Source organism: Phaenicophaeus curvirostris, unplaced genomic scaffold, assembly GCF_032191515.1.
Source record: "Phaenicophaeus curvirostris isolate KB17595 unplaced genomic scaffold, BPBGC_Pcur_1.0 scaffold_115, whole genome shotgun sequence".
Taxonomy (NCBI): domain Eukaryota; kingdom Metazoa; phylum Chordata; class Aves; order Cuculiformes; family Cuculidae; genus Phaenicophaeus; species Phaenicophaeus curvirostris.
Window position 1 is genome coordinate 452,876 of NW_027206736.1, and position 20,727 is coordinate 473,602.

Here is a 20,727-nt window from a genome sequence, read left to right on the forward strand (position 1 = left end):
GGGGGACACGGGTCCCTTGGGATCCTTCCTCCCTCCTCCTCCTTCTTGCTGGGGAGGGGGCTTGGGTTAACAAGGATGGAGACAGGGCGGGGCTTGGAATAATGGGGATGGAGATGGGGGCTTGGAATAATGAAGATGGAGATCTGGGTCTTGGATTAACCAGGATGGAGACCAGGGGGCTTGGAATAATGGGGATGGAGACAGGGGGCTTGGATTAACAAGGATGGAGACCAGGGGGCTTGGATTAATGAGGATGGAGATAGGAGGGCTTGGATTAATGAGGATGGAGCAGGTCCTGGGGGCCTCCCTGGTGTGGCTGGAGCTGGGTCCGAATCCACGCCAGGTGCCTCCATCCCCTCCCACCGAGCCCTTTTGGGGCTGAAAAGCCGGAGGGGAGCGAATCCTCCCTCGCCGAGCGCGGTCCTGGTGCCCCCCAGCTCCTTTAGGACCCGGCACCACGGGGGAGTGAATGCCAGCGGTTTTGTTCGTCTAATCAAAAGCCGTAACCGCGCTATCGCGGAATGAGTGAAGGCATCGAGAAGGGGTGACACCGAGATGACGGCGCTTGCGAGCGCTGGGGGCAGGAGGGGGTCGTCCTCTTCCTGAGCAGGCGGAGCGCTCGCTGCCGCAGCTGTTCCTGATGCTTTTCCATGCCGGGTTTTAATCTCCTTTGCTCTCGGAGATCCACCCCGTCCTCTCCTTGCTCTGTTCCCACCGCAGGGATGGGAGATGGAGTGATGATGGGGCTGGAGAACAGGGTTGTGAGATGATGGGGCTGGAGAAGAGGGTTGGGTAATGATGGGGATGGAGAAGAGGGTTGGGTGATGATGGGGACAGGGAACAGGGTTGGGTGATGATGGGGATGGAGAAGAGGGTTGGGTGATGATGGGGATGGAGAAGAGGGTTTTGAGATGATGGGGGTGGAGAAGAGGGTTGGGTGATGATGGGGATGGAGAAGAGGGTTGGGTGATGATGGGGATGGAGAAGAGGGTTGGGTGATGATGGGGACGGAGAACAGGGTTGGGTGATGATGGGGACGGAGAAGAGGGCTGGGTGATGATGGGGATGGAGAAGAGGGTTTTGAGATGATGGGGACAGGGAACAGGGTTGGGTGGTGATGAGGATGGAGAACAGGGTTGGGTGATGATGGGGATGGAGAACAGGGTTGGGTGATGATGGGGATGGAGAACAGGGTTGGGTGATGATGGGGACGGAGAACAGGGTTGGGTGATGATGGGGACGGAGAACAGGGTTGGGTGATGATGGGGACGGAGAAGAGGGCTGGGTGATGATGGGGATGGAGAAGAGGGTTTTGAGATGATGGGGACAGGGAACAGGGTTGGGTGGTGATGAGGATGGAGAACAGGGTTGGGTGATGATGGGGATGGAGAACAGGGTTGGGTGATGATGGGGATGGAGAACAGGGTTGGGTGATGATGGGGACGGAGAAGAGGGCTGGGTGATGATGGGGATGGAGAAGAGGGTTGGGTGATGATGGGGATGGAGAACAGGGTTGGGTGATGATGGGGACCAGAATGGGGCTGGTTGGCGATGGGGACCAGTATGGTGTTGGACTGATGGTTGGACTGGATGAGCTCGGAGGGCTTTCCCAACCTCAACGATTCCATGATACGAGACAAAACCCCTTTGTGGAAGGTTCACAGGCCCTGGGAGAGGCACCCAGGGGGTGGTGGAGTCCCCATCCCTGGAGGCGTTTGGAAATTGGGGAGATGAGGTGCTCAGGGCTGGTTCGGTAGTGGAGAGGGACAGTTGGACTCGATGCTCTCCAAGGTCTTCTCCAACCAATCCATTCTGTGATTCCATGCTGGTTTTTTACGCATGTATGAATTTTTTATAGACGCGGTGAATTAGAGGTCGCAGGGAGTTACGGACGCGCTCGGCGAAGAGGAATTTATGGGTTTGTTTAAAGCAGCAGAGGGGAACGCAGCTGATTTACGGCACCAACGCGGCCCCGTTGGCAGCCACCGAGCCCCAGAGCCGGCCAGCGCCGGGAGATGGGACGGGAAGGAGGAAAAATGGGATGGGAATCAGAAATCAAGGAGGGTTCCCGGTTCTGGGGGTGCTGAGATCTCTGGTGCTGGGGTGGGGTGGGTTTTTTTGCCAGCAGAGTGATGGTTGTGGTGGAGTTTTGAGCTGGGGATGGTATTGAAGGTGCTGAGATTTCTGGTTTTGAGGTGGGGTGGATTTTTTTGGGGTGGTACAGGATTCCTTCAGGAGGTTTGAGATGGTGGTGGTGATATTGAAGGGGCTGAGCCCTCTAGTTTTGAGGTGGACTGGGATTTTTAGGGGACGTATGGGAGTTTTGAGGAGAGTGGTGGAGTTTTGGGTTGGTACTCAAGGTGCTGAGCCCTCTGGTTTTGGGGTAGGTGGGTTTTTAGGGGGTGGGGGTGGCGTTTTGGTGTCAGGGGTTTTAGAATCATAGAATCATGGAATGAATTGGGTTGGAAGAGACCTCAAAGGCCACCTAGTTCCAACATGAATCCTGGAGTGGTTTGGGTTGGAAGGGACCTCCAAGCCCATCCAGTCCCACCCCTGCCATGGGCAGGGACACCTCCCACTGGATCAGGGGCTCCAAGCCCCATCCGACCTGGCCTGGAACCCCTCCAGGGATGGGGCAGCCACAGTGTCTCTGGGTAACCTGTTCCAGGACCTCCCCACATGCACAGGAGAACATTTCTCCCCAAGATCTCATCTCCATCTCCCCTCCAAACCGTTCCCCTCGTCCTGTCCCTGCCCTCAGCAGCACTTTGGGGGCGCTGCAGGGGTTTTGGGGCGCTGCCGGCTCCTGCACCCTCACACGGGCATTCTTCATGCTCCAAGCACCTTCCTTCAGCGTCCAGCAGGTCCCCTCCGGCGTCAGGGCCCGGTGGGATGGATGGAGTCGGGACGCGGTGGGTGACGGGGGGTTGGATGCCACCGTCCAGCGGTGCTGAGCTCCTCGCTCTTGTCTCCTGGCAGCAACATCGCCGAAGCGCTGGTGAGCAAAGGCCTGGCCACCGTCATCCGCTACCGGCAAGACGACGACCAAAGATCCTCGCACTACGATGAGCTCCTGGCTGCCGAGGCTCGGTGAGTGCCGGCTGAGCTGGACCGCGCCGCGCCGACACGGCTCCTTGCAGGCATCTCACAGGGGGCTGCAGAGCTGCACCACGTACCCCCATCCTACCTCCATCTCATCTCCGTTCCATCTCCATCCCATCCCATCTCCATCTCCATCCCCATCCCATCTCCATCCTCATCTCCATCTCCATCTTCATCTCCATCTCCATCTCCATCTCCATCCCCATCCCCATCCCATCCCACCTCCATCCCATCTCCATTCTCTTCTCATCTCATCTCATCTCATCTCATCTCATCTCATCTCATCCCATCCCATCCCATCCCATCCCTGCTTTTCAGGATGGTCTCCCTGCCCCACATCCCTCCTGAGGGATGGCTGAGCAACCTTTCCCTTCCACAGGCTTTCCAGGGGCCTCCAGCCCTGCTTTCCCCATCCCATCCCATCCCATCCCATCCCATCCCATCCCATCCCATCCCATCCCATCCCATCCCATCCCATCCCATCTCCATCTCCCCCCATCCCTCCCCACTGCTCCGGGGGGTCTCCCTGCCCCCTCCCTCCTTTCCCAGCTGATCATCCTCCCCCTCCTCCGTCTCTCCCGGATCTCCAGCCCCTCCTGGCCCCCTCCAAGCGCTCCCGCTCCTCCCCAGCCTCCCCGGTGCTGGTGCCGGTGCCGGTGCCGGTGCCGCAGCCGAGCTGGGTGCTGGTGCGGGGCCAGGCGCCGCCGTGACTCAGTGGGAATTGGCAGCAGCAGCAGCTGCCGCGCGCGATGCGTGACGGATTCTCCGTGCGGGCGACTGCCGGAGCCGCGGGGGAAGCGGCCGAAGGCTCCGAAGCCTTCGCCAGGCGCCCCGGAGGTGGTTGGGAGCTCGGTGCCCGCCGCGTGCATCACGCGGGGTCCAGAGGGAGTCGCGGTGCCGCAGGCTCCCAGCCGGCCTCGCTGCCGGAGCCGTAATTCCATTGAACCCCGGTGACGTGCGAGATGATGCGAAGGACGAGACGCGTCCTGGAATTAGGTTGAGGTTATCCACGGGGAGGGGAAAAAACAAGCGCGGGAGGATGCTCTCCCCACCCCATCAGCACAAACGCTGATGCAGGCGGCGGCTCCCGCTCCTCCGGCAGCTCCTGCCTCCCCGCAGCGGCTGCGCCGCAGCCAGATGTGCGCGGGGGAGGCGGCTCGGGCCGTGGGAATGGCCAGATGTGCGCGGCCCAGGCGTGGGAATTCTGGGGGTGCGCGATCCAGATGTGCACGGCCCGGGTGTGGGTGGTCTAGGAATGCACACAGTCCGGCTGTGCTCGATCCAGCTGTGCTCGATCCAGCTGTGCTCGGCCCAGCTCCTTGCAGGAGGCTGCCATTCCAGCTGCGGGAGGCGGGTGCCGGCGTGGGACAAACCAGCTCCCACACTCCCGTTTCCCTCTGGAATAGGCTGAATATTGGGATGCTGGGATGTCCTGGATGCTGGGATGCTGGGATATCCTGAACGTTGAGATATCCCGAATATAAGGGTGCTGGGATATCTGGAATATTGGGATGCTGGGATGTCCTGGATTCTGAAATGCCTGAATATAGGGATACTGGGAAGCCTTGAATATCGGGAAGCTGGGATATCCTAAATATAGAGATGCTGGCAATTCCTCAATATGGGGAAGCTGGGATATCCCAAAGATAGGGATACTGGGATATCCTGAATGCTGGGGTGCTGGGATGTCCTGAATATTGGGATATCCTGAATATAGGGATGCTGGGATGCTTGAATATAAGGATGCTTGGATGTCCCGAATATTAGGATGCCGGGATGTCCTGGATGCTGGGGTGCCCTGAATATGGGGATACTGGGATATCCTGAATATAGGGAAGCTGAGATATCCCGAATATAGGGATACTAGGGATTCCTGAATCTAGGGATGCTGGGACACCCTTAATATTGGGATGCTGGAATGCCTGAATACTGGGATGCTGGGATGTCCTGAACATTGAGATATCCTGAATATAGGGAAGCTGGGATATCCCAAATATAGGGATGCCGGGGTGCCCTGAATATGGGGAATCTGGTTTAGATAAGAGTGAACTGAGCGCATCCACTGCTGCTGGGCAGGAGCCTTTTCCTGCTGCTCCTCCTCCTCCTCGGCGCAAACCCCCGGCAGGGACAGGAGCTCTGGGAGCTGGGAGGACGCGGGGAGCCCGGGGTGCTCACTCTCCTCCTGGGGGGATCCTCGCAGCGTCCAGCGAGATCCAGCGGCTGCGCTTCCCCCCGCCGGGCGTTCCAGCGCTCTTTAACTCTGCTTTTTCTCTGAAGTGGGGTTAAAAAAAAGAGAAAGCTGTTTTCCTGCAAAAAAAAAAAGAGCTATTTCTGGCTGAGCCACTTATCCCTGGGTGCAGCGGGGAGCGGCGCTCGGAGGAGGGTGAGGGAGCGAGAAATCCTTGTGCTGATTTAACAGGTCGGCTGCTTCCAGGCTCCCGGAATGATCCAGCTCAGCAAATTGACTGCGCTGCAGAACCTCAGCAGCAGCTTTGAATCCCTCCCCTTGGGGGGTTACGGTCGGCACATCCCGCTCCGGACAAATTCATAGAATCACAGAATCACCGGGTTGGAAAAGACCCACTGGATCATCGAGTCCAACCGTCCCCATCAGTCACTAACCCATGTCCCTCAGCACCTCGTCCACCCGGCCCTTAAACCCCTCCAGGGAAGGGGACTCAACCCCCTCCCTGGGCAGCCTCGGACAGGGACCAATCACCCTTCCCGGGAAAGATTTCATCCTGATGTCCATCCTGAGCCTCCCCTGGTGGAGCTTGAGGCCATTCCCTCTCGTCCTGTCCCCTGCCCCTTGGGAGAAGAGCCCAGCTCCCTCCTCTCCACAACCTCCTCTCAGGGAGTTGGAGAGAGCAATGAGGTCTCCCCTCAGCCTCCTCTTCTCCAGCCTAGACACCCCCAGGGCCCTCAGGCTTCTTCTCCAGCCCCTTCCCCAGCTTCGTTGCTCTTCTCTGCACTCGCTCCAGAGCCTCAACATCCTTCTGGTGGGGAGGGGCCCAGAACTGACCCCAGGATTCGAGGAGCGGTCACCCCAGGGCCGAGGCCAGAGGGAGAAGAACCTCCCTGGCCCTGCTGGCCACGCCGGCTCTGCTCCAAGCCAAGATGCCCTTGGCCTTCTTGGCCCCCTGGGCCCCTGCTGGCTCCTGGTCAACCAACCCCCCAGGTCCTTCTCCTCCAGGCCCTTTCCAGCCAGGCTTCTCCTAGGCTGGAGCTGCCCAGGGTTGTTGTGCCCCAAGGGCAGGACCCACCATTTGGCCTCGTTAACCCTCATCCTGTTGGTCTCAGCCCATGGATCCAGCCTGTTCCGATCCCTTTGGAGCCTCCTGACCCTCCAGCAGATCCAGCTTCCCACCCAGCTCAGTGTCATCTCCAAACTTGCTCAGGGGGCCCTCGATGCCTCCATCCAGGTCATTGATAAAGACATTGACCAGGGCTGGACCCAGCCCTGAGCCCTGGGGACACCACTTGTCACTGGCCTCCAGCTGGAGCTAACTCCATCTCCTACCACCCTCTGGGTCCTCCAGCCAACCAGTTTTCCACCCCTTTGCCTTGGAGAAGCTCTTGGGGAGGCTGGAAGAAGTGAGAAGTTGTCATTCCCATGAGCCCGAGGAGCGGTGACCGCGGAGAAAGGTGGATCGAGGACCCACGGGGGGCTTGGAGGTCCCTTCCAACCCAACCCATCCCAGGACTGTGTGGAGCTGGGCTCATTTCCAGCCTTGCCTGGGCTCGTGGATTGTCCTCCTGGCAGCCCCAGGCGCTCGCCCGGCCTCCTCCCCTAACACCTGGGAAAGAAACTTGACCTTTAGAAGGTGGAAAAGGCCAAACCTGTCAGGGGAAGGAGCTTTACTGACCGTGCGCTGCCCTTTCCCGCGCGCCGACGGCCTTTTCCGTGCTGGCAGCTCAGCCGCTGCCTCCGCTCCCGGCAAGGAGCCAACGGGGCCATCAATGTCGTGAAAACCAAATGGATCTGCTGCTGGGAGCTGGGGCGGCTGCCCTCACCATCCACCCCCCGGCGATGGGCCTGAGCCCCGGGCAGCGCCGATTCATGGAATCCTGGAATGGGTTGGGCTGGAAAGGACCTCCAAGCCCATCCAGTCCCACCCCGGCCATGGGCAGGGACACGGCTCCAAGCCCCATCCAACCTGGCCTTGAACCCCTCCAGGGATGGGGCAGCCATGGCTTCCCCGAGCAGCTCCAGGCATGGGGAGGAGCTGGGGAAGGGGCTGGAGGAGAAGGACCTGGGGGTGTTGGTTGAACAGGAGCCAGCAGTGGCCCAGGGGGCCAAGAAGGCCGAGGGCATCTTGGCTTGGATCAGACATGGTGTGGCCAGCAGGGCCAGGGCAGGGATTGTCCCTCTGGGGAGGTCACACCTCAAATCTTGGGTTCAGTTTTGGGTTCCTCCCTCCAAGAAGGACCTTGAGGGGCTGGAGAAGGGAACGGAGCTGGGGCAGGGGCTGGAGAACAAGGGTTCTGAGAGGCGTCTGAGGGCCCTGGGGTTGTTTATCCTGGAGAAGAGGAGGCTGAGGGGAGACCTCATCGCTGTCTCCAACCACCTGACAGGAGGTTGCAGAGATATGGGTGCTGAGCTCTTCTCCCAGGAGACAGGGGATGGATGAGAGGAAACAGCCTCAAGTTGTGCCAGGGCAGGTTCAGATTGGACATCAGGAAGAATCTCTCCATGGAAAAGGTTCTCAGCCCTGCCCAAGGCTGCCCAGGTGGTGGTGGAGTCCCCATGCCTGGAGGGGTTTCAAAGCCGGGTAGATGTGGTGCTCAGGGACGGTTCAGTTGTGGACAGGGATGGATGGACTCATTGGTCTCGAAGGTTTTCTCCAACCGCGGGATTCTGTGACGCTATGACTGGCTCTCAGACACTCATTCACGTTCATTCCACACGTGATGTTGCTCCATCCAGGTTCCTCACCCTCTCGATGTGATTGGAACCTGGAAAGATCTGATTTCCATTTGAATTGGCGCGTTCCCCGTGGAGTTTGGGTTCTAAACGCTCCATGTTCTTGGCTGAGAGGAATTGATATTAATTCCACCTCACCTGGTTCTCGAACCCTTCCCTTGTGTGAGGACAAAGCGATGGGATTTGGGGTTGAGTGGTTGAGCTGATGGGGTTGGGGCCAAGCTCAGGGGAGATGATGAAGGTCGTTAATTGGGATTAGGATGCTAACGAGCACATAGGGTGGAGGTGGGCGCTGACGGCTGTGTCCGCTTTCTTCCGCAGGGCTATCAAGAACGGGAAGGGGCTGCACAGCAAGAAGGAGGTGCCCATTCACCGGGTGGCCGACATCTCCGGGGTAAGGACCTCGCGGCACAGGGAGAGGCTGGGCTGGTTCTGTCACCTGCCAGGTTGTTTTCTGGGATGGCGAGAGTGGAGAAGAGCTGGAGACGTGCTGGGTGCCGGCTCCTCTGCACATCTTGTGGTTCCACTTGCTGCGTGTCGGGTGTATGGGAAGCTGGAGAAGCAGCATCCATGGCTGGAGGGCAGGAGGATCTGCAGAGGGATGTGGATCCATGGCTGGAGGGCAGGAGGATCTGCAGAGGGATCTGGATCCATGGCTGGAGGGCAGGAGGATCTGCAGAGGGATGTGGATCCATGGCTGGAGGGCAGGAGGATCTGCAGAGGGATCTGGATCCATGACTGGAGGGCAGGAGGCTCTGCAGAGGGATCTGGATCCGTGGCTGGAGGGCAGGAGGATCTGCAGAGGGACCTGGATCCATGGCTGGAGGGCAGGAGGATCTGCAGAGGGATCTGGATCCATGGCTGGAGGGCAGGAGGATCTGCAGAGGGATGTGGATCCATGGCTGGAGGGCAGGAGGATCTGCAGAGGGATCTGGATCCATGGCTGGAGGGCAGGAGGATCTGCAGAGGGATCTGGATCCATGGCTGGAGGGCAGGAGGATCTGCAGAGGGATCTGGATCCATGGCTGGAGGGCAGGAGGATCTGCAGAGGGACCTGGATCCATGGCTGGAGGGCAGGAGGATCTGCAGAGGGATCTGGATCCATGGCTGGAGGGCAGGAGGATCTGCAGAGGGATCTGGATCCATGGCTGGAGGGCAGGAGGATCTGCAGAGGGACCTGGATCCATGGCTGGAGGGCAGGAGGATCTGCAGAGGGATCTGGATCCATGGCTGGAGGGCAGGAGGATCTGCAGAGGGATCTGGATCCATGGATGGAGGGCAGGAGGATCTGCAGAGGGATCTGGATCCATGGCTGGAGGGCAGGAGGATCTGCAGAGGGACCTGGATCCATGGCTGGAGGGCAGGAGGATCTGCAGAGGGATCTGGATCCATGGCTGGAGGGCAGGAGGATCTGCAGAGGGATCTGGATCCATGGCTGGAGGGCAGGAGGATCTGCAGAGGGCTCTGGATCCATGGCTGGAGGGCAGGAGGATCTGCAGAGGGATCTGGATCCATGGCTGGAGGGCAGGAGGATCTGCAGAGGGATCTGGATCCATGGATGGAGGGCAGGAGGATCTGCAGAGGGATCTGGATCCATGGATGGAGGGCAGGAGGATCTGCAGAGGGGTCTGGATCCATGGCTGGAGGGCAGGAGGATCTGCAGAGGGATCTGGATCCATGGATGGAGGGCAGGAGACCAGGCACGGTGCCTGCTGGGAGAACCGGGGTAACCAGCTGTGTGTAGGTCAGCCCCAAGGAGGCCTCCTCGGCTCAGGCTGGTGTCCCACCAAATCCCACTGCAGGAGCTGTTGGTCACCCCTGGTGCAGCCCAGAAGGCTGGAATGAGGTTTCTCCTGGGGGTTTCTGTCCTCTGGGAGGTCTCACTTTGTGGTTGCGTCACCCTGAGCATCAGCCATGAAGGGGACCCTGTGGTGCCACCGGCTTTGGCACAACCAGCTCCTCCAGGAAGCAGCAGAGACGAAACGCATCCTTGCGTCCCTCTTGGGTTTGATGCCCCAGGTCTCAAGAAGGTCCTGGGTGTCCTCAAGGGGTTGGAGCTCTGTCCTGGGCACCCCAGTTCCTGCCTGCAGGAACCTGCTGGGCTCCAAAGCCGTGTCCGCTGCTTTTAGGAGGTGGAGACACCTCATCCTCCCTAGGAGAACCCATCATGGGGTTCCTGCTGAACCGGGCGCGATGAAGAGCGCCGAGGACACCCCATGGCTGAGCTGCTGCCACCTTGGGGCTCTAGAACCCCAAATATTGCTGCGATTACCTACAAAATGGGAGAGAAACCAACCACGATAGGTTGGGGGGATGTCCCTGCTCCGAGATCCCCGACCCCATCCCGGCACCGTCCCCGCGTCGGGTCAGGATCGTTCGGCGCTGCCGTAACTCAGAGGAAAAGGGTTGGAGGTGGATGGGAGGGGGAACCCCCATGAAGAAGATGAGGTTGATCCATCGCGGCTTTTCCCGGAGATTTGTTAATCCTGGTTAATCTTTAATAGTTTGCTGTAAATCGATCCCGGGGCCTGTTAACCGCGTGTCAGCACTTGGCGGCGTGATGGATGCCGGCGCGTGCCGAGCCCACAGCCGGGGCTTCACCGCCACCAGGGGAAGGTGTGGGGATCCACCTCGGCGCTCACCGGGGATCGGAGAGGTCTGGGGGGCATCGGCATCAGCCGGACTCTGCTCGACCTCCTGGTGCTCGGTCCCGGCTCCCCAGCACCAACCTGGAGGCTCTGGCCAGGCTGGATCCATGGCTGGAGGGCAGAAGGATCTGCAGAGGGACCTGGATCCATGGCTGGAGGGCAGGAGGCTCTGCAGAGGGACCTGGATCCATGGCTGGAGGGCAGGAGGATCTGCAGAGGGACCTGGATCCATGGCTGGAGGGCAGGAGGATGTGCAGAGGGATCTGGATCCATGGCTGGAGGGCAGGAGGCTCTGCAGAGGGACCTGGATCCCTGGCTGGAGGGCAGGAGGATCTGCAGAGGGATCTGGATCCATGTCTGGAGGGCAGGAGGATCTGCAGAGGGGTCTGGATCCATGGCTGGAGGGCAGGAGGATCTGCAGAGGGATGTGGATCCATGGCTGGAGGGCAGGAGGATTTGCAGAGGGATCTGGATCCGTGGCTGGAGGGCAGGAGGATCTGCAGAGGGACCTGGATCCATGGCTGGAGGGCAGGAGGATCTGCTGGAGGCCAGGCTGGATCCATGGCTGGAGGGCAGGAGGATCTGCAGAGGGACCTGGATCCATGGCTGGAGGGCAGGAGGATCTGCTGGAGGCCAGGCTGGATCCATGGGTTTTTGTCCTTCCCACCGGCACAACGCATCCCTGTGTCCGTGTCCCTTGGTCACCATCCCTGTCCCCACCCTGTCCCCAGCTCTGCCCTTCGCTGTCCTCGCTCTCCCAGCCGGCTCAGCAGCCGCGATGTGAAACTCAGCGAATTGGCTCAAGCACCGGCTTGATCCCGATTTTCCCAGCTCCGGCGCAGCCTCCTCTCCTCTCGCTCCAGTTTCTACTGGGAAATGGCCCTTCCGTGTGGCCCGAGCCACCCACAGTGGGTGGGATGGAGCAGGAAAGGCCTGGAGGGGCTGCATCTTCTAGGTGGGGGGGATCTAAAAAGCGTTCCAGGAGCATCCAGCTCTTCTCCACCACCCCTGCTCTCGGCTCCGCGATGCCACTGGCGAGAGAAATCCCCCTCCCTCCAACAAATAGAGAGAAAACGGAGGGGAAGCGCGTCAGGAATGGGAATCTCAGCCTGGCTTCTCCCGTCAAGCGTGAGCTCTGAGACAGCGCGCGGCGCCGCGGCCGCTGGAAAAAGCTCCTGTCCTTGCACGAAGTCCTTGAACGGTTTTGCATAATTGGCAGAGCTTCACACGGAAGGGGAGCTGGGGTGGGTTTTTTTTTTATTCTTCTTGCTGGATTTGTGCATCGTTTCCCTTCGATTCCCACCTAAAGAAACGCTCCGAACGGTCAAAGAGCAGCAGAGACGCCGCTTGGCCGCACGGGGGGAGCTGGAAGCACCGGGGTGGGACGTCCTGGGCCATCAGGAATTGGGGAGCCCCAAAAAGGACAGGGGGGCTAGAGGGCTTGCACCCACCAGGGTGGATCGTGAAGTGGGATCGTGCCTTGGAGGCTCCTCTTGCCCCCCAGGGGGAGAGGACGGAGCCGGAGCTGCCAGGGGACAAATCCTGGTGGAGGCACCACTTGGCACAGCCGGGATGGGGAGATGCCAACGTGGTGGAGATCCTCAGCTTCTCTTCCCCGTCTGAATTTCTTGTGAATTTCTTGAATCTGGTGGTGCTGCCCATACACCAGTACGCCCTCTCCTCTGCGTCTGGCAGTCAGAGAACCGTGGGATGGGTTGGGTTGGAAGGGCCCTCCAAGCCCATCCAGATCCAACCCTGCCCTGGGGACACCTCCCACTGGATCAGGGGCTCCCAGCCCCATCCAGCCTGGCCTTGAACCCCTCCAGGGATGGGGCGGCCACCCCTGCTCTGGGCAACCTGGGCCAGGGCCTCCCCACCCTCCCAGGAGAACGTTTCTCCCCAAGATCTCATCTCAGTCTCCCCTCTTGCAGCTCAAAACCATTCCCCTCATCCCATCCCTGCCCTCCCTGACCAAGAGCCCCTCCCCAGCTTTCCTGGAGCCCCTTTCAGTGCTGGAAGCTGCTCTCAGGTCTCCGTGGAGCCTTCTCTTCTCCAGGCTCAACAACCCCATCTCTCCCAGCCTGTCCTCATATAGGAGGTTCTCCAGCCCTCGCATCATCATCTCCATAGCCAGCCCTGTGGGTCTTTTCCAGCCTGGTGATTCTGTCATTCCCAAAGCTCCCCACGGACTGGGATGTTCGGAGGGGGTGGAATTCCATCCCTGCGGCGTTGCTGGCGTGCTTTGCCGTGCAGGGATCACTCGGGAATGGCAGCTCTCCACTCTGCCTCGCTTTGTGCGCATCCCGGTGGATTTTTCAGGTCATTTTCCGGCACGTTCCAACTCCTCCTCCTCCTCCTCCTCCTCCTCCTCTCCCTGCTGACAGCAGCCGCTCTTCCTCACCGAGCTCTTCCTCACCACGTCCCCCCAGCAGCCGGGGGGTCCCTCCCCACCCCTGTAGCCGGACGGGGCTGCTCCCCGCACGGTGTGTTCCTGGCAGCTCCTTTTTCCCTCGAGCTAATCAAATCAGGGCCGTGCAGCGATTACCGCTAATTAGTAGCCCTCATTAGCGGCTCTCGGTTGAGATTTGCATATGTTCGACCTACGTGGTTAACGTGGTTTTTTTCCTCGCGCTGACACGTGCTGCGGCGACTCCGTGGCCGCGCGGCGGCTACGGAACCTCCCGTGGCGCACGTGTCGGCGAGCGCCACGGCGAGGGGGTCACCGCGCGGCTTCGCCCACGACCCCGCTGGGAGCCGGCGACGTCGGCGGGACGAGGATTCGAAGCACCGAGACGCCGGCGTCTTCTCCGGTGCCGGAGCTGGGGACGCGATCCAGCTCCAGGTTGCGGAGCTGGGGTGGCCGGCGGCACGCCGGGTCTCGCCCGCGGGGAAGCGAGCGCCGAGGTGGGTTCGGATTCGAACCCCACGGGCTGGCAGCCCTCGCTCTGGGCGCCGTGGGCAGAGCCGTATGGCTGGCGGTGCTCGTGCCGCGGCTCCCCAGCCTTGGAGCGGCGCCTTCTCCGCCTCTGCCTTTTCCAGCCCGCGCGGGAAGCGGCTCGGGCTCCTCTGGCAGCAGATGCCGGCGCCTTCCCCCTCCCGGCCTGGCTCCCAGCGCTGCTCCAGAGCTTTGCGGCTGCCTCCGCTCGACGCCTTCCCTGCCGCTTCCAATTCCAGCTTCACCAAATCCCGAGCCCTCCTCCCGCTCCTGCTCCATCCCTGCCCGGCAGAGCCGCCTCGCCATCCTCCACGGGCCGGTTTGGCCACGACGCGCTCCTCTCCCTCCTCCACACCTCGTTTTCCTAAATTAAACCCCAAGCGGCATAAAAAGCCACCTGGCTGCCTTTTATTTTAGGAGCCGCTTGGGTCTTTTTTTCCTTCCTTCCCTGAGGAAATAAAAGAGGAGCTGGTGGCACCAAGGGCGCTGGGTCCTGGGCTGCGGCTGCTCCGTGCGCAGGGCTCGTCGGGGCCCTGGGAGCAGGAACGGCTGCAGGATCCGTCCCCAGCCGCAAGGAGTCGGTTCCCTGCCCGCATCCTGCATCTGTGGCCAAGGTCAACGGGATGAGGGGCAACCAAGCTCCGTGCCGGGTCCTGCGTGGGGACACAACAACCCCGAGCAGCTCCTGGGGTGGGGAAGAGCAGCCGGAAAGGTGCCTGGAGGAGAAGGATCTGAAGGTGTTGGTTGAACATGAGCAGTGGCCCAGGTGGCCAAGAAGGCCAGTGGCATCTTGGCTTGGATCAGCCATGGGGTGGCCAGCAGGGCCAAGGCAGGGATTGTCCTCCTGGGGAGGTCACACTTCAAATCTTGGGTTCAGTTTTGGGTTCCTCCCTCCAAGAAGGACCTTGAGGGGCTGGAGCACATCTGGAGAAGGGAACAGAGCTGGGGAAGGGGCTGGAGAACAAGGGTTCTGAGATGCGGCTGAGGCCCTGGGGGTGTTTATCCTGGAGAAGAGGAGGCCGAGGGGAGACCTCATTGTCTCCAACCACCTGAAAAGAGATTGTGGAGAGGTGGTTGCTGGGCTTTTCTCCCAAGGATCAAGGGATGGGCCGAGAAGAAATGGCTTTGAGTTGCACCAGGGAAGGTCTAGGTTAGATATTAGGGACAATTCCTTCGTGGAGAGGGTTCTCAGCCCTGGCCGAGGCTGCCCAGGGTGGAGTCTCCATCCCTGAAGGGCTTCAAAACACGTGTAGATGCAGCACTTCGAGTCGCGGCTTGGTTGGCACGCTGGGGTTGGGCTGCTGGTTGGACTGGAGGAGCAGCAAGAAGGAGCCCCTGTCCCCATCCCACGGGACGTTGGGGTGCTGGTGGGTCCCCAAACCTCAAGGGTTGTGGTCGGTTGTGCCCCTGACCCCCTTTTCCCCCCTCGCAGGACACGCAGAAGGCGAAGCAGTTCCTGCCCTTCCTGCAGCGCGCCGGCCGCTCCGAGGCCGTGGTCGAGTACGTCTTCAGCGGGTCCCGCCTGAAGCTCTTCATGCCAAAGGAAACCTGCCTCATCACCTTCCTGCTCGCAGGTGAGCCCCGTCGCTCCCGTCCCAGCGCAGGATCCGGCCCGTGCCCCCCCTGGCTCCAACCGGAGCCTCGTCCCGCGCCGCTGCGCCCTCCTGGTCCTGCCTCAGGGTTGCTGGCTGCGTTGGTGCTGGTGCCACCACTGGTTGACCTTGGGGAGGGCATTAATCAACTGGGAGGTGCTAATTGGGGATGATTGGAGGATGCCCGGAGTGGGCAGTGTTGGTAGGTGCTACCTGATGGCTTTAAAGTGGAGAGGGGAGGATGTAGAGTGGACATCAGGAGGGAGTTCTTTATGGAGAGGGTGGGGAGGCCCAGGCTGGATGGGGTTTGGAGCTCCTGGAGGTGTTGAAGGCCAGGTTGGATGAGGCTTGGAGCCCCTGATCCAGTGGGAGGTGTCCCTGGGTTGGAACTGGATGGGCTTGGAGGTCCCTTCCAACCCAAACCATCTCATGGTTCCATGATTCTCGCTTGGTGTCAACCAGAACCCCCAGATCCCATCCCTGGAGGGGTTCAAGGCCAGGTTGGATGGGGCTTGGAGCCCCTGATCCAGCGGGAGGTGTCCCTGGGATGGAACTGGATGGGCTTGGAGGTCCCTTCCAACCCGTGAATTCCTTCTCCTACCCCAATCCCGTGCCTGTTCCAGCCAAGGCTTTGGAGCGTGGCCAACCCTTTGATGGGAATGGTTGGACTCGATGATCCGATGGGTCTTTTCCCACCTGGTGATTCTATGATTCCGTTGGTTGGTGGCCGGAGAAGGGTCGATGGTCCCGGGGGGGTTTTCCCTGGGACGAGGAATCCCGGTGCCGGTGGCAGCGTTGGCTGAGCCGGCGCTGCCGGATCCCTCGGTCGGTGGGGAGGGATGTGGGGCGGCTCGTCCCTCGCTGCGTTTCCATGGCGATCGCGAGGATGACCCTGAACGCCGATCGTTCACAACTCGGTTATGAAAAATTCAATAAGCGTATAAATAGATCTTCATACGGGGAGAAAAAACACCCAGGTTTCCATCAGCAACAGCTCCCACCCCAGGATTATTTATCCTAGAGGAGAGCGTGGGGGCCGGGAGGGAGTCGGGAAGATCCTAGTCCTCCCAGTAACCCCCAGTCCTCCCAGTAACCCCCCCCGGGGGGGGGTTACTGGGAGGACTGGGGGTTTACTGGGAGGACTGAATCTATGATTCTATGATTCAGTCTTCCCAGTAACCCTCCAGCCTTCCCGGTGACCCCCCAGTCCTCCCAGTAACCTCCTAGTCCTCCCAGTAACCCCCATTCCTCCCAGTAAACCCTCAGTCCTCACAGTAACCTTCCCAGGGGTTACTGGGAGGACTGGGGGTTCACTGGGAGGACTGAATCATAGAATTATAGAATCGTAGATTCAGTCCTCCCAGTAAACCCCTAGTCCCCCCAGTAACCCCTCAGTCGTCCCAGTAACCCCCTGGTCCTCTCAGTAACCCCCTAGTCCTCCCAGTAACCCTGCAGGGGTTAATGAATCTATGATTCTATGATTCAGTCCTCCCAGTAAGCCCCCAGTCCTCCCAGTAAGCCCCAGTCCTCCCAGTGTCCTAACCCCGTCCTTCTCGACGCGTTTGTGCGTATAAATAGGCTCGTCGGCTTTATTTATAATTAACCGCTCGTCAAGTCAGCTGCGAAAGACGGGGAAACGCGACTCTACCCCCCCCTTTGCCTGCGCCGGAGACATGAAAATTTTTAGGAAGCGATAAAAACCTCCCACGTGCTCGGGGAGGAGGAGGAATTCACGTTTCTGTGGAGGGTTTGGAGGTGGAGAAGCTGCCGCCGGGGTCGGCTGCGCTGCCGCACGCAGGAATCCTGCAGGAGGAGCTGGGGATGAGCCGCATCCTGCATCACTTAGAGGCATCTTGCATGGCACAGGAGCATCCTGCATCCCGCAGGGCATCCTGCATGGCACAGGGCATCCTGCATGGCACAGGAGCATCTTGCATCCCATGGGAGCATCCTGCATCCCACAGGGTCATCCTGCATGGCACAGGAGCATCCTGCATCCCACAGGGCATCCTGCATCCCACAGGAGCATCCTGCATCCCACAAGGTCATCCTGCATCCCACAGGGGCATCCTGCATCCCACAGGGCATCCTGCATCCCACAGAAGCATCCTGCATCCCACAGGGGCATCCTCCTTGGTCCTGCTCCATGGGGTCCTTGGTCCTGCTCCATGGGGTCCCTGCTCCATGACGGTTCCTTCTCCATGAAGGTCCCTGCTCCATGGGGTCCCCTCTCCATGGGGTCCCTGCTCCTTGGTCCTGCTCCATGGGGTCCCTGCTCCATGGGGTCCCCTCTCCATGGGGTCCCCTCTCCATGCGGTCCCCTCTCCATGGGGTCCTTGCTCCTTGGTCCTTCTCCATGGGGTCCCTGCTCCATGGGGTCCTTGCTCCTTGGTCCTGCTCCATGGGGTCCCTACTCCATGGGGTCCTTGGTCCTGCTCCATGGGGTCCCTGCTCCATGGTGGTCCCTTCTCCATGAAGGTTCCCTGCTCCATGGGGTCCCCTCTCCATGGGGTCCCCTCTCCATGGAGTCCCTGCTCCTTGGTCCTGCTCCCCATCATCCCCTACGGAGCTCCCAGTGCCTCCCCTGAGCCTCCATCCCTCCTCCCAGCCCTTGCTCACTCCCAGCAGCTGGAATTGGGGGTGGACCCCACAGGGAGGCTGCTTCTTGCTAATTAATTAATCCCCGCAGTAACTGCATCCCATAAAATGCTGCAGGTGGATTCTGGAGGCCTTCAGCACAGGGAGATGTTTTATCATGCTGTTATTTTTCCCACTTTTCTTGGGAATTCCAGGCGATGCCATTCCCAGGCCCTTGGCTGGTGCTCGCATCCCCTCCCCCCGGTGCCGTTACGCGCCGCTCGGAGCTGGGAATGCAATAAATATCCGTATTTCATCAATGCCTCCGGATTTTCTATCTGGAATGCAAATGAGCGTCGTAAGGAGAAGACAGGTCCCTTGTAAATGTGACTCCCGGGATGCTCCCGAGGGAGCCCCGTCCCGTCTTTCCAGCTCAAATACACGCGTCGCAGCGCTATAAATATGTGCAAATAGAGAGGCGCTGATTTAATCCCGGATTCCACTTTCCCGGAGAGACTCCGCAGCCTGACGCCTTCGCGGCGCGGGGGACGGTGGCACCGCTCATCCTGAGGGATGAGAGGAGAGGGAGTGCGTGGATCTCATCGAGGAGAGAGTGGAGCTGCGGGATTGAGGGGACCCCGAATGGTGCGGATGCTCCGTGCTGGGATGCAGGGACCCCAGGGGTTGGGATACGGGGACCCCAAATCCCTTGGATGCTCCGTGCTGGGATGCAGGGACCCCAGAGATTGGGATACAAGGACCTCAAATCCCTTGGATGCTCCGTGCTGGGATGCAGGGACCCCAGAGATTGGGATACAAGGACCTCAAATCCTTTGGATGCTCCGTGCTTGGATGCAGGGACCCCAGAGGCTGGGATATGGGGACCCCAAATCCCTTGGGTGCTCCGTGTTGAGATGCAGGGATCCCAAATATTGGGATACAAGGACTCCAAATCCCTTGGATGCTCCGTGTTGGGATGCAGGGACCTCAGATCCCTTGGATGCTCCATATTGGGATGCAGGGACACCAAAGCCCTTGGATGCTCAGTGCTGGGATGCAGGGACACCAAATGTTGGGATGTGGGGATCCCAAATCCCTTGGATGCTCATTGTTAGGATGCAGGGATCTGAAATCCCTTGGATGCTCAAGGTCCGGATGCAGGGACCCTAAATCCCTTGGATGCTCTGTGTTGGGATGCAGGGATCCCAAATCCTTTGGGTGCTCCGTGCTGGGATGCAGGGACCCCAAATGTTGGGATTTGGGGATCTCAAAGCCCTTGAACAGTCATTGTAGGGATGCGGGGATCCCAAATCCCTTGGATGCTCAGTGCTGGGATGCAGGGTCCCCAGATCCCTTGGATGCCTCATGTTGGGATGCAGGGACCCCAAATTGGGATACTCCGTGCTGGGATACGGGGACTCCAAATGCTGCCGATGCTCAGTGTTGTGTCACCGCGACTCCAAATGCTGCAGCGCTTGGGATGCAGGGACCCGAACTGCCCCTGATGCTGCGCTGGGACAGGTTGTCCCTAAAAACTGGAGATCTGGTGTGAGGACACGGTGGCCCCGCACGCCGAGCTGTGGTGACACCTGACGCCACCGACACCCGCAGTGGGAACACGCTGACCCCAAAACCTGCCGCCCCGCAGCGCCGCATGCAGCCGAGCAGCAGCTCCTGAGGGCTGAGTCTGAGAATCGTAGAATCAGAGAATCACAGAATCACCAGGTTGGAAAGGACCCACCGGATCATGGAGTCCAACCGTTCCCATCAATCACTAACCCATGTCCCTCAGCACCTTGGCCACCCGGCCCTTCAACCCCTCCAGGGAAGGGGACTCAACCCCCTCCCTGGGCAGCCTCGGACAGGGCTTGAGGACCCTTTTGGTGAAGAAGTTCCACCTGAGGTCCAGCCTGACCCTCCCCTGGTGGAGCTTGAGGCCATTCCCTCTCGTCCTGTCCCCTGGCCCTTGGGAGAAGAGCCCAGCTCCCTCCTCTCCACAACCTCCTCTCAGGGAGTTGGAGAGAGCAATGAGGTCTCCCCTCAGCCTCCTCTTCTCCAGGCTAAACACCCCCAGGGCCCTCAGGCTTCTTCTCCAGCCCCTTCCCCAGCTCCGTTGCTCTTCTCTGGACTCGCTCCAGAGCCTCAACATCCTTCTGGTGGGGAGGGGCCCAGAACTGACCCCAGGATTCGAGGAGCGGTCTCCCCAGGGCCGAGGCCAGAGGGAGAAGAACCTCCCTGGCCCTGCTGGCCACGCCGTGGCTGATAGGAGTCCAGGTGGCTGTGTCCCTCCTGCCCTCCGGCTGCGGGGCTGCAGTGACCCCGGTGTCCCCGGTGCCCAGGAAGGAGGTCACGGCAGCGGTGATGCCCGGCACTGCCAGCTCCGCTCCCTCCATCCCGCACGGTGCTGCTGGTTGGGAGCGCAGGATCCGAGCCGGTGTCGCATCCCGGTGTTGGGATCTGGTGTGGATCCTGGTGTTGGGATCTGGTGTGGATCCTGGTGTTGGGATCTGGTGTGGATGCTCGGCTTTGGCGTCTGGTTCCCTGATCCCTGCGAACTCTGTCGTTGCGGTGCTGGATGCGGCCGCGTGGCCGCTCTTCACCCCCCTGTTCCCCTCCTCCCCGGCTCCCAGGGGCCGTAAATCTCTCAGAGAGCAGCAACGGCTCCCGGACACGCTGAGGGTTGGGAATCAGGGTCTGGGAGAAGGAGAAAGGAGAAAGGTTAGAGGATATAGGGTACAGGCTGTGGGATAGAGGATAAAGGATGGAGGGTATAGGATAAGGATGAAGGATACAGGGTATGGGATGTAGGATAGAGGATACAGGATACAGGATAGAGGATAGAGGATAAAGGATATAGGCTACGGGGCATAGGATATAGGATAAAAGATACAGGATAGAGGGTGTAGGTTATAGGATAAACGATATAGGATATAAGATAAGGATAAAGGA

At 60.0% G+C, this 20,727-nt stretch overlaps 1 protein-coding gene across 1 annotated transcript in view; it reads left to right on the forward strand.

Moving 5' to 3' along the window:
• The window catches only part of SND1 (staphylococcal nuclease and tudor domain containing 1), a 100,266-nt gene that overhangs the window by 50,318 nt on the left and 29,221 nt on the right, over positions 1-20,727 (forward strand). The window contains exons 13-15 of the mRNA XM_069882302.1: positions 2,980-3,090; positions 8,348-8,420; positions 15,042-15,183. Coding sequence (XP_069738403.1) covers positions 2,980-3,090; positions 8,348-8,420; positions 15,042-15,183 — 326 coding nt within the window. The remainder of the gene's footprint in view (positions 1-2,979; positions 3,091-8,347; positions 8,421-15,041; positions 15,184-20,727) is intronic.